Raw genomic sequence first — 17,461 nt, 5'->3', positions numbered from 1 at the left:
CGAGTGTTTAATCATTTCAAAAAAATTCTAAAGAGGAAAATATATTGCTTTCAAATGCAAAATATTTTCTAGATATTATATTAGGTATTACTTAGTATAAGTACACATTTTTTTTACAAATTCGTTTAGTTTAGCCCGTAAAGAAATGTCAAATCGCCGACAGCCTATCCCACTGCTTCAACGGGTTGAACACATATGTCATCGATTAGACCAAGAAGTTAACAAAGAATCGGAAACTCGATCGAGTCGAGTCGGAATGTCGTCGCGTGCTAGGTAACCATGGGCTAGGTCGCCGGCGCGGTACAATATCGCGGTGCCACAGTCGAGTCCCGTGTCACGGTGTCCGCAAGCGAAACGCAGCGTGTCTACTCGCATCGAGTGCTACAGGTATCTACAGTACGTCTATGTACAGAGCGGCGCCCGGCGCTACAGCGGCCGCGCGCCGGGCGCCGCCGCGCGCTACACGAAGTCGCGGCGCCGCTGTGCTGCGCCGGGCCCCGGGGCCCCGCCCGGGCCCCCGCCCGGGCTGCCCGGCGCCTCGCCCGGCGTCGTGGCCGGCGGCGTGGGCGCCGCGCCCTTGCTGCGACCCTGCCGACATATTTATATGTTTACTAGTTGGTTAGGGGCATTAAACATTTTTCAATTAAAAATGTATTTTTTTATATATTTTATAATGTTATAGGTAGTATCCGAACAAAACAATACACTGACAGAAGAACTTTAGACAAGTGAACAGCGCGCGGTAATTCCCCGAATCGATTCTAAAGCGAGTGCCTTAATGTATGCGTGTATATTTGCGGGAATCTCCAAAAATGCGTTTCGTTTTCAAGCATAGACAATGTGAGGGTTGCCTTTCGTGTAAAAAAGTAAATAACTATCGATGACGTAATCATCATCTGGACTCTCCTACCCACCATGTCATCCAAAATAAGCAAAACTAAGACACCCCCCACCCCCCTATAGTGTTTACGTAATACTTGAACGGCCCCTTATACGAAAGTAACATAAGCAGCGCTAAATATCCAGACACGGTCCCAGCCGAGTATATTGAGGATCTACGTAAGTATACTAACAAAATGAGTGAGCGAAGCTTTGTAGCTACCACCTACTTAAATGGTGAATCGAGAGAGATGAAAGAAATGTATTTCAGTCTGTTTCAATACGAGTGGGACTCGCACACAAAAGGTTTTTTGCCAGTATCCATTAAAACATGTTTTGTTGTATGGTAGCCCCAGGTATCCCCTAGCTAAATATTTATTTAAATAATTCTAGTTTTTTGATTTTGTTGTAATAGTGTAAGTCTTGCGATACCTACCTACGTCATGGTGACATAGGTACCTATGTACACGATTTTTTTGTAAGAGGGTCCCGTTTTATCCGTTGACTACGGTAGGTACTCTCTAGCTAGAAAATATGTAGCCTCTGAATTCGCAAGTGACGTGAACGAATCGTTTGATTGCCCACCCCCAAAAATGGTTTGCAGTAGATTATATTATTGGCTTAAACTCAGATCAAAGAAATATTATTGCAAAAAATACCAACTGGACATATTCATTTTTTTTTCAATTTGGTTTAATTACGATATATTATTGGCTTAAACTCAGATCAAAGAAATATTATTGCAAAAAATACCAACTGGACATATTCATTTTTTTTTTCAATTTGGTTTAATTACGACTCACAAGTATCTGCGTAATGTCCCACATGTTTTAATCCTAATTGGATATCTATCGCATGTCGCTTAAGTAAAATTAGCAGAATCAAGCTCCAGTAAAGTTATCGGCACGGATATTGAGCCCTGACCTTCACCTGCGCAGTATCGATTTATTGGTTTATTGCCTTATGTGTACAGTGCGCATAGCGATCCCCACTCTTCCGCCGAGAGCTCAATATCCGTGCCGGTAACTATACCCCTCGGTAAGACTGGTGTCATAGGTACTTGCTGGCTTCTGACTACCCGTAACGACTGTTAAGAAGAGTACCTACCTATAGGTTTCCAACAGTGAATTAATTTTTCAACATAGTTTAAGGTCGACGAAGTCGCGGGCAGAAGCCCTTTATAATAAGTATTTGTAGAGTATGGAACAAAGTATTGCTGCATAAAATGAGGATTAAGCGAACCTTCGAGCGGCGCTTCCTTGTGGTGGTGCTGGCGTCGCTGGCGCGCAGTACGTCGGGGTCGGCGGGCGTGGGGGCCGGGCCCCCGCCGGCCGGGGGCCCACTCGCCGGGGCCCCGCCCGCCGGGCCCGCAGCACTGGTCGCGCCCGCCTCGCCGGGTGACGCGCCCAGCCGCGACGCTAGCATCGTCAAAAGCTCTTCCACTCGTCCGAGCTGAAATCCATAAAGGAGTGGTGTTACCCTTTCAAAGTGTTAAGGGAAAACCATGGTTTACTTGACGCACCAACTGCTGTTGTCTGCCACCTAAACAACCCACCAACAACTTTCAGGCACAATTGTTGGGTGCTACTTCTTAAGGGGTCTACACACCAAAGCCGCTGACGCCGGCGGCACAGCCCGGCGGCCCAACCCTCTGGCCTTATTTTCTACAATCATGCCGCCGGCTTGCGCCCGCGCGGGCAAGCCGGCGGGGCAGCATGCCGATGCCGACGGCATCCCTCTCCACTTACTCAGTCAGTTGCCCGCCGACTTTCATAGAGTATTTGGCAATTACTAGAACACCACTTGCCGCGGCTGTCGTGCCGCCGGCAAAGTCGTTCGGCTTGGACATTCTGAAGCCGCCTGGGGCCCGATTCTCCTAAGTTAATATTGTCAAAATCGAATAGAAATCGAATCGAATATGATCGCAATAGCAGTTTTAACCATATCGGGCATTCTGCTACTAATAAAAGACCAATAGTATTCGATTGACGGTGTGCGATTGGTCTGCTATTTTGGTGATTTTGGTCTATACGGTAGTTTGCTGTACAATCATTTTACAATCGTAAATCATTTGCAGACAAAATGATTCATTATTGAATGACAGAAAAGGATAAAAACGTTTATTTCAAAGAAAAAATAGCGGAATGCCACATACGCTTCAATCGTAATCGAGTCGGGATTGGACCTCAGTCGAATCGAGTCGAACGTGAATCGTATGACGCTTAAGTAAAATTAGGAGAATCGGGGCCCTGGTTAACCCGCCGGCACTAAGCCGCCGGGCTGTGCCGCCGGATCAGCGGCTTTGGTGTGTAGACCCCTTTACTCGAAAAGAGGTACCCTAATACCATAAAACAATAGCATCATGTAACATTGCAGTAGTAACACGACGGGATATGGAGATATAGACATCTTATAGTTCTGAAAGCGCGTTATTTTTAAGGACAGCACTTTTTTTACAACAATTGTCTTATAATTTCTAACTTGCGTCACAGATTACTAAATAGTTACTACGTAACTTGCGTTTTCAGTTCTTTAACGGCCAGTTTCTTCATCAAAAGTAAAAGTTAAAGTAATGTCTAAAGTAAAAGTAACGGTCAAATTCGTTTTTTCAAGGCTAAAGTGACAGCAAAACTAAAGAAAAAATTGAATTTGACCGTTACTTTTACTTTAGACATTACTTTGACTTTAACTTTGGCTTTAACTTTTGATGTGAAAAAGGTGTGCAAAAAAAGTGAAGTCCATAGCATTAATACTAGAAATAAGCATAAACTGTGTGTACCCTATCACCGGCTTCATAAAGTGCATGACACATTTCTGGGTTTAGGTATTCGTTTTTATAATAAGCTTCCTTTGACCTTACAAGAACTGCCGTTTAATAAATTCAAAGAACAAATTAAGGCTGTTCTTATAAAAAAGGCATATTACACCATCAATGATTATTTGAATGATAAAAATAGTTGGTCGCCATGATGAACGCAAGACAGCTATATTAGCTATATTATTTAGATAATTTAAATTTCTCTCATTCAATCTCTTGACTCAATGACATTTATTTTATTTTTATTTATTATTTAATTATTATTTTTTAATGTTTTTACATTATTGACAAGATACATTCTTTGTATTAATTTTCTGTTTTGGATTTTAGTAAATAATACTACTTAGCGGGAACTGATAATTTAATCTTGATATTGAGTTGTGTAGCAGTGAGTACGTCATGCTCCCTTATGGTACGTTCACACGCGCGCGTTCAAATCGACATTCAACGGGCACAGTCACGTTCACGAGCGTGTAAACGGTACGCCCGAGCCCGTGAACGCGCCCGTGCCCGTGAATGCCGCGAACCGGGCGAGTGTCGGTTTTTTGGCAAAGTTCAAAGGATGAATGTGCGGGCGCCCGGCGACTGTTTACACGCGCGCGGGCAGTCAGTCTCTCCTGCGCTTTCGTGACGATTAAACGTTCTAAGAAAGTTGCTACGATCGGAGATTACAACATGGCGGAATTGTTAACGTCGTTCATCATTTTGATTCTTTTTCCAATAAAAATAAGTTAAGCCAAAGGCTATGACAGCAACAACACCAAGATCCTCGCTGCTCGCCATTCTTGCACTGACTGACACGACGGCGCGCGTGTGAACAGCTTGAATGTCCGCTTGCCCGCGACGGGCTGCACGCCGCGCTGCCCGCCAGGCAGCCCGCCGGGCTGCGCGGCGCGCGTCTGAACGTAGCATTAGACGGCACTGCTTGCGGTAGCGTCGGCGGTCGGGTTGCCTCCCTCCCTCAAAAATGTGCGAGGGGGGCGATGGCTGATCCTCGCGTTATGCTCGTGAACGGGTGCTGCTTGTGGTGCCAGGTCGTCTTACTGACTATATATTAGTTTTTTTGTTTTTATTTGTAAACTCTTTTTATTTTACATATGTTCTGGCTGAGCGGTCTAATTTACTAATTTACTAGTTTACAAAAGAATAGCACATGTAGGTGGGCACTCCCTGATATTCTATTAAGTGTAAATATTTGGAGGCTATAATTTTCTGTTCATCAAACATATTCAATGCTTGAGTTAGTTAAGGTATGTAGGGTGAGTGCTAGCTAGCATGTGGTGTATACATTATTTTTACTGTATTGTCCTCTTTTGTAATATACAAATTAAATTGTATACAAATGTACATATCAAACAATGTTTAAGGTTCTTCTAACCGAACAGACAGACATGTGTTGCTGGGGAGTTTGTTGCGCCACTTCTTCTTCCCAGCAAAAACACATAGGAAGTGGTGAAGGGTGGGCGTTTTGGGGGCTGTCTTTTGTAATTTTTTTTTTTTTGACGTTCGAAAAGTGCTGTTTTGCAGCCAAGTTTGAATAAATGACTTTTGATTTGATTTGATTTGATGAAGAAACTGGCTGTAAGAGAGGTAGAATTTTATTAAATCCCGACGTGCTTGAGCAACTTTGTGTTCCTGACTTCTTTTACTTCTATGAAGTCAAACAATCTACAAGTAAAAACCTACCTGTAGACGAGTGTTATTAAATGATAAAAGTTATATGTATTTATAGAAAGCGGTGCGGTGCCGAACTGGGGCCCGATTTAGCTAATGTAATAATGTGACAACAGGCCCGCCGCTAGCTGTTTGTTCGCCCGCGTGCAAAACTGATTATGCCGCCCTACGACTACATGTTATACTGGGTTTTGTCAAAAAATATATAGGGGGCGGGAGGTCTAGGGGATCCGGAATATGTTTTGAAAGAAGTGGCCCCTATGTTTTGAAAGATTGTGATTAATAGGTAGGTACCAACATATGTATATCAAAGTGCTTAGAATAGATTATGGGTAACTTAAACTAACGAACTTAAATATCAATAACAATTTTTAAATTCAGTAAAAATGTTATTTATTTACGGTTTCCCGTTGAAAAAGTCAACGCATAAGACACTCTCCATATGTAAAGAATGCGCGAGCGAAGCGAGCGCGAAAGTCTAAGGGCACAAAACAAATAAAAACCACTGTAAATTAACAAAGCAAAGTCAAAAAGTAAGATACGTACAGAAATGAAGTGTAAATGTATATCAAGTCGCGAGCGAAGCGAGCCCGATTTTTTCATCATATACAGAAATGAAGTGCAAATGTGTATGAAGTCGCGAGCGAAGCGAGCGCGATTTTTTCCTTGGATTTTTCATGAAGTAAACATATCATGAAAAGCCAAAGTGTTCAAAAAGCTATAACGGACGTACGCGAAAAAAGATTTTTCGGAATTGAATGCCTCAACTATTAAACAAAGATAAATTGTGATATCTGACATGGAGGACACGCGAATTTTTTTGGGGATCCAAAGGGTGAACCCGTCAAAATTGATAGGAGACGACCAAAGCTAGGGCGGCTTTTTCTGAAATTTTATTACTAACTAGCTGATCCCGCGAACTTCGTATCGTTCAAACCTTCCCTGGACCTCAACAGACATTTTAAAACCAAAATCAGCTCAATCGGCCCAGCCGTTCTCGAGTTTTAATCAGACTAACGAACAACAGTTCATTTTTATTTATATAGACTACTCATCTATTTTTAGTAAAAATATTTTTATTACGTAATTGTGGTTTAATTTTGCCGCCCCTTTAATAGTGCTGCCCGGGGAATTTGCCTCTCCAGCCCTCCCCCCCACGCTACGCTAATGGTTGATCTTAAATCGTTTTAATAATTTTTAATTTTGAAAAAGATCTTTCAACAGATGTTACTGAAACCGGCAGTGTAAGTAATATTCTTAGCACTATTGCTGTGCTCGAAAATATTGAAATCAAATCATTGGTAAAAAGATGTTGTATTTTTTTAATATTAATTGATAAGTCGCTTGATTTGCCGCCCCCTAGGACGTGCCGCCCGCGTGCGGTGCACGCCTTGCACGCCCGCTTACGGCGGGCCTGTGTGACAATTGGAAAGGAATCTAATCGCAATGGCAGTTTTAACCATATCGGGCATTCTGTTACTAAAATAAGATCCATGGAATTCTAATGACATTTGATTGGTGTGCCATTGATTGGTCTGCGATGGTCAGCCATCTGGGGCCCGATTCTCCTAAGTTAATAATGTCAAAATCGAATAGAAATCGAATCGCAATATGATCGCAGTAGCAGTTTTAACCATATCGGGCATTCTGCTACTAATAAAAGACCAATCGTATTCGATTGACATTTGATTGGTGTGCGATTGGTCTGCTATTTTGGTGATTTTGGTCTATACAGTAGTTTGCTGTACAATCATTTTGCAATCGTAAATCATTTGCAGACAAAATAATTCATTATTGAATGACAGAAAAGGATAAAAACGTTTATTTCAAAGAAAAAATAGCGGAATGCCACATACGCTTCAATCGTAATCGAGTCGTGATTGGATCGCAGTCGAATGTGAATCGACATACGATTAAGTAAAATTAGGAGAATCGGGTCCCTGGTCTAGGGTTGTCTGTTCTATAATTATATTGCAATGATAAATCATTTGTAGACAATATGATTCATTATTGAAGCACAGAAAAGGATAAAAACGTTTATTTAAAAGAAAAAAATAGCGGAATGCCACATACGCTTCAATCGTAATTGAGTCGTGATTGAATGTGTTGTCGAAGACTGTCAAAAGGTTGTAGTCTGAGGCACGGGCCGTTCTACTATTAACTCTTGCCCGATCGACCCTTGCAGCTGTTGTGGAGCCGTAGGTACCACAGCAGTATAAAGAACGAATAGATATTTCGTGCGTGTCCTAGATGTCTGATTTAAACACGAGAAACGAATTAAAGTGAGTGGATTGTGAAACCTTTTGTTGGAGCCTCTGTACTTCGTTTCGTACGTCCCGACGCAGCTCTGCAAGTGCGGCATCGTGCGACGCATGCGAGCTGCTGGGCGCGGCGGCGGCGGCCTGGCCCGCGCCGGCTGGGCCCGCGCCGGCCGGGCCTGCGCCGGTCGGGCCCGCGCTGCTCGGGCCGCTCGGCCGCCGCTCGTCCAGCTCTTCCTCGATGGTGTCCTGCCGCGCACTGGCGCCACTAACGCTCAGCGCGCTCGCCGACCGACCTTTCGCGAACGTGGCCTGCCGAGCGTTACCATTACTACCGGCTGACTCCATCTTATTTTAGGAAAGTATATGAAGATAGTCGAGGTTTTCACCTTGAGAGTGAGTGCGGTCGCCGAAGCGGGCGCGGAGGCGACGGAGGGCGCGGGGTCGGCGGGCGAGGCGGCGGCGGCGGCGGCGGGGCGGTCACGCGCGCTGAGCGAGCGCGTGAAGGCGCCGCGCGCGGGCTCGGGCGCGTCCAGCGAGCCGGTGGCCAGCAGGCGCCCCCACTTGCCGCGCGCGGCGGCGGGCGCGGGGGTGGGTGCGGGGGTGGGCTCGCCACGCTCGGGGTCGGGCGGCGCGGGCGTGGCGCGGGAGGGCGCGGGCGCGGGCGCGGCGGCCACGGAGCGCTCGCGGCGGAAGCGCGAGAAGATCTTGCGCACGAGGTGGTCCTGCGCCTGCTCGAGCTGCGGCTCGCGCTTCCGCCGCTCCATGAGCTCGCGCTCGCGCCGCACGTCCGCCACTTTGCGGAAGATGAGCCGGTGGCGCAGGTTGTACGTGAGCGTCAGGTTCCGCGCGAAGCTGTTGGCGAACGCCTGGTAGAAGTCCAGCACCTCGAGCAGGCGGTCGCGCTTGATGGTGTGCAGGTCGCAGTAGGTGAGCGCACGCACGTTGGCCGCCGATTGGCCCACTGCGCTGTCTTTCCAGAACGAATCCCCGAACACGTCTCCCTTGCCTGCGAATGCAAAGATGCAACTGCAGAACGAGGCTAAGCTATGTATCAGCAGAAGTAGTTCCCAGTTGTTAGCGTTCGTACCGAGAATGGCGACGACCTCGTCATCCTGGATGACCTCGAGGCTGCCGGTGACGATGAAGCACAGCGAGTCGATGGATTCGCCCGTGTGGTACAGCAGGTCGCCCGGCGCCGAGTGCGACATCTGGAAGTGCATGGCCAGCGCGCGCAGGCAGCCGTCGGACGCGAGGCGGAAGGCGGGGTGCTCGTTGAACACCTTGCGGTTGAGGTGCACGCAGATGTCCGCCTTCATGTCCTTGGGGCAGTAGTTGAGCACCTGCGGAAGCGGGTGGTGAGCGGGCGGGGCGGCGCGGGGCGGAGGGGGAGGGGCCGCCGGCCTACCTTGTCGGTGTCCAGGCCCTTGGTCATGGCCCAGGTGGACACGACGTAGTCCATGACGCGCTCGCTCAGCGCCTTGGGCACCTCGTGCAGCTTCATGAACTCGCGCACGTTGTTCAGCATGTCGTGGTACTTGGCCGTGGCGGACGTCATTTGCTGGATGATGGTGGTCACGTGGCCGAATATGGTGGCGTACAGCAGGGCTGCCAACATTCGAACGCTGCTCGGTGAGCGCGGGAACCCCGCGGCTCATCGTGCTAAACACTTCACAAATGCAGTTCTTACGACTAGGTAGGTTTTTGATTGAGGTACCTGCTACCATCGAGATACCTCTCGTTTCTCGTGCCCAAGTCACAAGGAGTACGAATGTGAAATCTCTTATAGACAATCAGATAAAGTAAGTAATATACCGGTATAGTACCGGAAGCAACAGAAGTGCAGTAAGTACCTACCGGATAAAGTAAGCACATCTGAAACCGTAGGGTCTCTAAACGTGAAAGGACCCAGAAAATTTTAACGCTTGTTAATATTTTTGGTATGGAAAAACTTATCAATTATATACTTTATTTTATCTTCGAATTGCATCGAATTGCAGTTGGGTCTTAGAAGGTTATCAATTTAGAATTGTTTGGAGGGATTTTTGAAAAGTCCTAAGAAAGCGAGTGAAACTGCGAGAAAACTACTGTAACTAAGCTACGCCTAATGTTCTCTCAGATATGATACAGAATATAAAGTGTCTTTCATCAAAATGTTTATGTCGAAAGGATATGTTACCTAGTAGATTTGCTGACTTCATGAAATGCTTCATATCACGGACTGTTCCTACTGTCCACATCGTGGAGTGGTCTCATCATGCGCAGATCAATGACAACAAACCAAACTTAAACGTAAAATAATTGCAATAATTTATAGTAAAAGTGCTATTTTATTTTTATTATGTTTAAGATTGACTGACTGAGCCTTGAACTTTAGGCACCGTGGCTCGGATACTTACGGTCGATGGGATATTAGGTCTTTTAAACCACCCAAAAGACCGTGGAAGACACTGGTACCTCAAACTGACTGAAGTTCACAACAAATGCTGGATTTTCATTAAATATTTTATACGATCAGGCCATTTGTGGCATAATCTGATTTGAGTCGCCCATATCATCATCTTAAAGAAAGAAAGAATATAAGTGTTATTGCACGTGTAAAGACGCATATACACATGGGTTATATAAACATAGAAGTAAAAAAATGTAAGGGGAAAATCATCCTCATCCTCCGAGCCTTTTTCCCAATCCTGTTGGGGTCGGCTTCCAGTCTATCCGGATTCAGCTGAGTACCAGTGCTTTACAAGAAGCGACTGCCTATCTGACCTCCTCAACCCAGTTACCCGGGCAACCCGATACCCCTTGGTTAGACTGGTGTCAGACTTACTGGCTTCTGACTACCCGTAACGACTGCCAAGGATGTTCAATGACAGCCGGGACCTACAGTTTAACGTGCCATCCGAAACACAGTCAATGGTGTCTAAGATATACTTAGAAAGTACATACAAACTTAGAAAAGTTGCATTGGTACTTGCCTGACCTGGGATCGAACCCGCGCCCTCATACTTGAGAGGTTGGTCCTTTACCCACTAGGCCACCACGACTTTTTTTTTTTTTGTAAGGGGAAAATATGCGTCTTAAAACGCGCAATACGGTCCTCGCTCAGCATAATGCTGCGACCCGACACGAGACAGTCGCGGTGTCATGGTGTTAAGCGATACCGCGGCGCGGTGACGGCAATCGGTTCGTGAATTGTGTGGCTTTGCATAAAGTAGGAGGTTCTCAATTCGGATGTTTCTTTTTTGTTTTATGTCTTTGTTAGGTACTTAATTTCTCTAAGACGCCTGGACCAATTCGGAAAATTATCCAATACCAAACTAATATTATAAATGCGAAAGTAACTCTGTCTGTCTGTCTTTTCTTCACGCCTAAACTACTGAACCGATTTGTGTGAAATTTGGTACAGACATAGTTTGTGACTTGAGAAAGGACATAAGATAGTACCTATTTATTTCAAAAAAATAAAAATTAAATTTATTCCGGACATACAGCGCTATCTATTGGTCAAAAGTCGGCATCAATTCACTATTCCATACGAACGAAGTCGCGGGCAAAAGCTAGTTTCTTTATACGAAAGGGTATACTCGCAGTTGGACCTAGTGTTACCATGGAAATGCTGGAAGAAATGCTGCATGGAAACCCTGAGAAATCGGGGGCAACTTTCGAAAATTTTAAGCATCGGGTGAGTGCGAGATGAATACAAATAAAAAATCGGTAAAAAAACTTTTAAGTTAAACGGTTTTATATCTTATGTGCACTGAAAAATAAAAAATAAAAAAACAGTTACTTACCTATAAACCTACGTAGGTGGTCCCGGTCATATTAGACTAAAATAAAAACGTGGGGCCCATTCCGTAACTATTGTTGTAATACTTTCTTCTAGCTAGAGGTATAATAGGTGTGGATTGCATCGACTTACTATAATCATAACTGGAGATTTTGACAATCAATTATCAGCCGTAGCGGCTTCATCAGCGAACGCCGAGCTCACGATCTACCAAAGTATAAAGATATGCTTTGCCATAAGTAGGATTTCAGAGGGCCCCACGTTTTTATTTTAGTCTTATATGACCGGGACCACCTACGTAGGTTTATAGGTAAGTAACTGTTTTTTTATTTTTTATTTTTCAGTGCACATAAGATATAAAACCGTTTAACTTAAAAGTTTTTTTACCGATTTTTTATTATCTAGTTTTTAGTATTTAATGAAAATGCCTACCGAATATTCTTCATTCTATACATGGGTTAGCAGCGGTGAGGGAGTGCTAGACTCTTACTGACTAAAAACCGTTGTTTTTCGTCGTAGGCCTTTTATGTAGGTACCACGACCACGGTAACTCTTTAAGACAATCCCGCAGCCCAGGCAGGCCTTGGCCCTGTTGGGCCCCGTTGGGGTTGCTGACAGTATTCTACTTGAGTAGCCCTTTCATTTGATACCCATATTGAGGGGGTTGTGGAAAAATATGTAATCCGCCATTTTGTACCGGCGGCCATCTTGGATTTACAATGTTATTGATTGATATTGTATTGTCATCGGAATTAAAGGTGTGTACCAAATTTCAGATCAATCTGACAACAGGAAGGCCCTGAAATTTTAATTTCTAAATTTGACCCAAGAATGAATAAATAATAAATAAAACAAACGGGGTGAGCTAAATAAAACCGTTTAAAAAGTCAAGGGAGAACTCCACATTAGTATATAGGAACTAAGTACCACGGGTTTGGGCTTATTTAATTTGTATTGACGAGATTATCAGACCTGACTATGAAGGCCGATTGCATTTAGGAAACTCCATAATGGTTGACAACAGCTAGGATTGTATTTGGGCAGATTTTATACATTCAATATGACTTTCCACCGTTATGGGATACGACTGCCATTGTGGGTATTAAAAATATTATAGTTTTGGACCCAAGAATTGCAAACCAAAAAACAAATATTGCAACCGACTTCACAAAACACTGGAAGGGACTTGGTAGAAGTTACCTACTGACATTTCATATTGGAGCACATAGATTTAAATAAATTCTCTTTTCCATAAAAATAGAAGCCAACTTTACAGAACACTAACAGCCGGTTTCTTCATCAAAAGTAAAAGTCAAAGTAATGTCTAAAGTAAAAGTAACGGTCAAATTCATTTTTTCTATTAGTTTTGCTGTCACTTTAGCCTTGAAAAAACGAATTTGACCGTTACTTTTACTTTAGACATTACTTTGACTTTTACTTTTGATGCAGAAACTGGCCGTAAAAGGTACAAAATAAAATTTGAAGTCTGTGTCTGTGGGGCTGTTGACTGTGTTAAACATAGGTAAACCACCGACTTCTAGACCCATGTGCAATTTTTTAAGTAAATCTATGTAATATAAAATGAAATAGGTACGGAGGGGAAGAGCAACTCTGGGACCTAGATGACATTTTAAAGGAAACGCTTACAGCCAGTTTCTTCATCAAAAGTAAAAGCCAAAGTAATATCATAAAGTAAAAGTAACGGTCAAATTCGTTTTTTCTATTAGTTTTGCTGTTACTTTAGCCTTGAAAAAACGAATTCGACCGTTACTTTTACTTTATGACATTACTTTGGCTTTTACTTTTGATGAAGAAACTGGCTGTTAGTCCGTCAAAACGTAGGTTTTTCAAGTTTGTATCCCATTCGTTAACTTTCATTCGAAGTTCAGGTTATGCTTAGTACGGGTGTTATTTGTACGATAAGTAAAGACCACACACGTGACGCGCCGCGACGCTTCGTGGGCCTGCACGGGGATGGGGCCGGGCGGGAGGGAGGGGCTCACTACGGGTGCACGTAGCGACACACGTGCGGGGGGGGCGGGGCGGGGTGCAGGGGGCGCGGCCCCCGCCACAGTGCGCTGCGCGGGGGTCGCGCCGTGCTCCGATTAATAACAGAAGAATTCCGGCACCTGCCACGATCATCATGCAGATGGTGAAGATCTTCTCGTTATCGGTCTCGGCGGCGACGTTGCCGAAGCCCACGGAGGTCATGCAGGTCATGGTGAAGTAGAGCGCGGTGACGTACATGGTCTTGCGCGACGGCCCGTTCACGAGCTCGGGCCCGTCGGACTCGTTGGACCACACGTACGAGTAGGGGCTCTGAGTGACGTTGGCCAGCTTCCACAGCCACGAGTACTGCAGGCCCGAGTCGGCATCGGAGCGGCCGATGCTGTACCACACGCAGGCCAGCCAGTGCGCCACCAGCATGTAGAAGCACAGCAGCAGGATGAGCATGGCGGCGCCGTACTCCAGGTAGCGGTCCAGCTTGCGCACCACGCGGCCCAGGCGCAGCAGCCGCACCACCTTCAGCGCGCTGAACAGGCTGCCGATGCCCTGCGGACACGGCGCGGGTCACGAGTCAGCTCCGCCAAGGGGCGGCCGCCAGGGGCAATACTCACGTCCTCGTCGTGGTCGAAGGCGTTGAACACGTCGTAGGGCAGGCACGACAGCAGGTCGATGAGGAACCACGACTTGAAGTAGTTCTTGCGGATCACCTTAGGGTCGCTCACCACCTCGCCGCCCGGGCCCACGAATGTCGTGTGGAAGTTGAGCACGATGTCGATGAAGAACACCACGTCAACAATGGAGTCTATGACCAGCAGCGACACGTCCTCGCTGGTCTTGTTCTTGAAGGCCACGTTGTAGGGCACCATGATGGCCGTGTAGAAGGTGAGGCACAGGATGATCCAGTCCCAGATGGCTTTGAAGGCGCAGTAGTGCAGCAGGATGTGCGGCGGCGTCTTGGGCGCCTCCTGGCGGTACTGCGGCAGCACGTCGCCCGACAGCGACATCACCTGCAACACGCGCGCGTCACCCACAGACACTCGTGCGCCAAGCACTGCCACTACTAGACAGAGGGTTATACAAAGCAACAAAGCTTAATTAATTGCTTAATTTTTACCTAACTCGTACGTACGTAACTGTGTAGGTACTTAAATAAAAGAAAATACAGTGCCGGTTACAATTGTTGCAATTAAACGAAACTGTTTTTTGGATCGGCCTTAGTACGTTCACACTTAACACACAATATGCGCGAGGCAGACGAGGTCGTGCTTGTGAGTGCGGAGTAGTGTAGAGTGCGTGTTTACATGGTGTGCGGGAGTACTGACATGCGCCAGGTGGCTCGCGCGCGCCGGCTCCTTCAGCGCCGGCAGCGCCGACACCAGCACCGAGCGCGAGCGCGTCACCGACCGCGCCAGCTTCGCGAACTTCGACAGCCCTGCACAGACACAGCGCGTTGTAGTGGGGGACTGGGGGGGGGGCTACGCTGTCGGCGGGCTCGTGCTACTGGCCTCCTTTGGGGTCGTCGGCATCGATGGGCTGCTTGAGCGCCGTGATGTCGCGGAATGTGAGCAGGAACAGCACCACCAGCTCGCGCTCGTTGCGGATCGGCGCCACGTGCACCAGCAGCCACAGCGGCGTGCCTGCAACACACGGGACGCAGTCAGCGGGCGGCGGGGCAGGCAAGGGGCAGCGCCGGCTACGTACGGTTCTTCTTGTAGAGTAGGATCTCGAACTGGTCGGCGAGGTGATGGTCGAGCGCGCGGTCCACGCGCTCCACCGCCTCCTTCTCCGTGAGCTCGCCGTACATCCACGTGCACCTGCACACGCGAAACATTCACACATACGCAGCTACGTGCCACTTCTAGGACACATGTCTGCCAATGGGGGGGCTACTACACACAAAGCCGACGCGTAGGTACTACTGCCAGCGGGCGGGCAGAAACCCGTACTGCCGCAGGCACTGTGTCTAGTAAAATGTATGATTTGAAGGGTTACCTGCATGATTTCTGCATGACCTCGGCCCGGTTGTAGCCGCTCATCTTGCAGAAGGTCTCGTTGCAGTACACGATCGGGTAGTCCACGATCTGCGCGTTCGCCAGCAGGAAGCTGCTGTCTGCTGCAGACAAGCACGGTTACAGAGCGGGTCTGCGGGGTGCGGGCGGGGCGGGCGGGGCGGGGTATGGTACACTCACGCTGAGACGACGAGCGGCGGATGATGTTCTCGAGGAAGGTGTTCTGCGGGGCCACGAGCCCCCGGCGGCCGCCCGGCATGCCGCGCCGCTAGCGCACGCGCGCCTCACATGCCGCGCCGCCTCGTGGCTCCAGCCTCCGCTCACCACCTGCGCCGTTACACATCAACAACGAGTTTTCGAGTTTCTCGTCATTTTATTCATCGTCTTTTCTATATTTATTAGGAGCGAAAAACGTGTCGAGTATAAGTTCGGTTGCGTGTTATGTCATAAAGTAAATAACCAGGTTTTATAGTCTTTGGTTATGTCTCTCGTATGCATATGCATGCCACATGTGAGTCGGATTTCATTCTGCATCCATGCCTCGGTATTTGTCTCGCGGAAGTAACACTATAATTTAATGTCATGGATTTCCGCAAAGAAACGTCTGATTCCATAGATTCTAGAAAACCTATAGGTACCTTACCTAGTTAAGTGTTCTTCTTTCTATTTGTTTGTACTTATTTGGTTAGTGATTCCTATCTAAACTGTACCTACATTCGCCGACACTCTTTTCCTTTGATTTCTCTCTACTGTTACAGCCTTTTTATCGTCCCACTGCTGGGCACAGGCCTCCTCTCACGCGGAGAAGGATTGAGCATTAATCACCACGCTTGCTCAATGCGGGTAGGTGATTTCAGACTTTATAGTGCAGGTTTCCTCAAGATGTTTTCCTTCACCTTTTTATCAGCCATTGGTGTCTAAGATTACTTAGAAAGTAATACAAACTTAGAAAAGTTGCATTGGTACTTGCCTGACCTGGAATCGAACCCACACCCTCATACTCGAGAGGTTGGTTCTTTACCCACTAGGCCACCACGACTTCTTCTTCTTGATTTCACTCATTATGGGAAATTAAGTGATCACTGCCATTATTCATCTTCTCATTTTTTAGCTAGCGTACCCAATAAAAATTATCTATTACGATATAGCGCAGGAGCTGGATGCGAGAAGCCGAAAATCGATCTCTGTGGCGTGCACTTGGAGAGGCCTATGTCCAGCAGTGGACTGCGATAGGCTGATGTTGATGATGACGATATAGCGGAAATGTCTATAGACCAGAAGTTAGAAGCGCCAAGCGTAAGTAACTACTTAGGTACCTATAAAATGTCTTGAGCAACATAATTTCAATTTTTATTTTCGAACCAACGGTGTATTTAAAAAAAGGTTCGCAAAGTTGGTGCTGCAAATGTCCAAGTTTTGTTCTCCGTCGCCGTATGATTGCAAATAATTTTTAATGGCCCCCCGTGGGCCGTGGCTACGGGCCCTAAATCAGTAAATCCGGCCCTGTCTACTTTAAAGGAGCCTAATTAAATCTAAATGCCCTAGTCAATCGTAGGTTTGTAATTACTCTTATAAATTTTGACGTCGACTTTACCTACCTACTTATGAGTAAATAATTAACGAAAGAGTAGGGTTAACTTTCCAACAAAAAATCATAAAAACATTTTATACCTAAGTACATATAATATTAGCCTAAGCCAATTTACATGTCTAGGTACTGTGTCATCCATTAAAGGCCACCTCATATAAATATTAAGACGATTACTAAGTTATACCTAATGCTTATTTATTTCACAATCACGAGATTAGGCTTAATAGGGAGCAGTTATCTTTCTATCTAATAAAGAATTTCCAAATTTGCGTTTACCTGAATAGCAGTTTGATATAAAAAGAGCCTTCACCCAGGTATATATTTATCGAGGGCACCGCGTGCACTAGCTACATAATACAATTAAAAGTTTAGCAGGTGAGACGCCACTGACCATTGTGTGTGGGTTGTCTGCACCGTCTCGCGACAAGCATACAGCAT

At 46.2% G+C, this 17,461-nt stretch overlaps 1 protein-coding gene across 1 annotated transcript; it reads right to left on the bottom strand.

The window, feature by feature from the left end:
* Positions 1-459: 459 nt before the first annotated feature.
* LOC124636622 (potassium voltage-gated channel protein eag) lies at positions 460-16,247 on the bottom strand. Its single transcript, XM_047172787.1, has 13 exons — positions 15,613-16,247; positions 15,416-15,536; positions 15,125-15,237; positions 14,929-15,060; positions 14,746-14,855; positions 14,035-14,430; positions 13,546-13,969; positions 9,038-9,237; positions 8,720-8,972; positions 8,019-8,638; positions 7,672-7,941; positions 2,122-2,331; positions 460-588 (listed from the first exon to the last, which is right to left on the bottom strand). The coding sequence occupies exons 1-13, from the start codon at positions 15,689-15,691 to the stop codon at positions 460-462; spliced, it is 3,057 nt and encodes a 1,018-aa protein (XP_047028743.1). The 5' UTR covers positions 15,692-16,247.
* Positions 16,248-17,461: the final 1,214 nt, after the last annotated feature.

This window comes from Helicoverpa zea, chromosome 14 (genome assembly GCF_022581195.2).
Source record: "Helicoverpa zea isolate HzStark_Cry1AcR chromosome 14, ilHelZeax1.1, whole genome shotgun sequence".
In the NCBI taxonomy this organism is placed as follows: Eukaryota; Metazoa; Arthropoda; class Insecta; order Lepidoptera; family Noctuidae; genus Helicoverpa; species Helicoverpa zea.
Note: the sequence above shows the minus strand (reverse complement) of the source record. Positions and strands in the feature narration are given on the sequence as shown.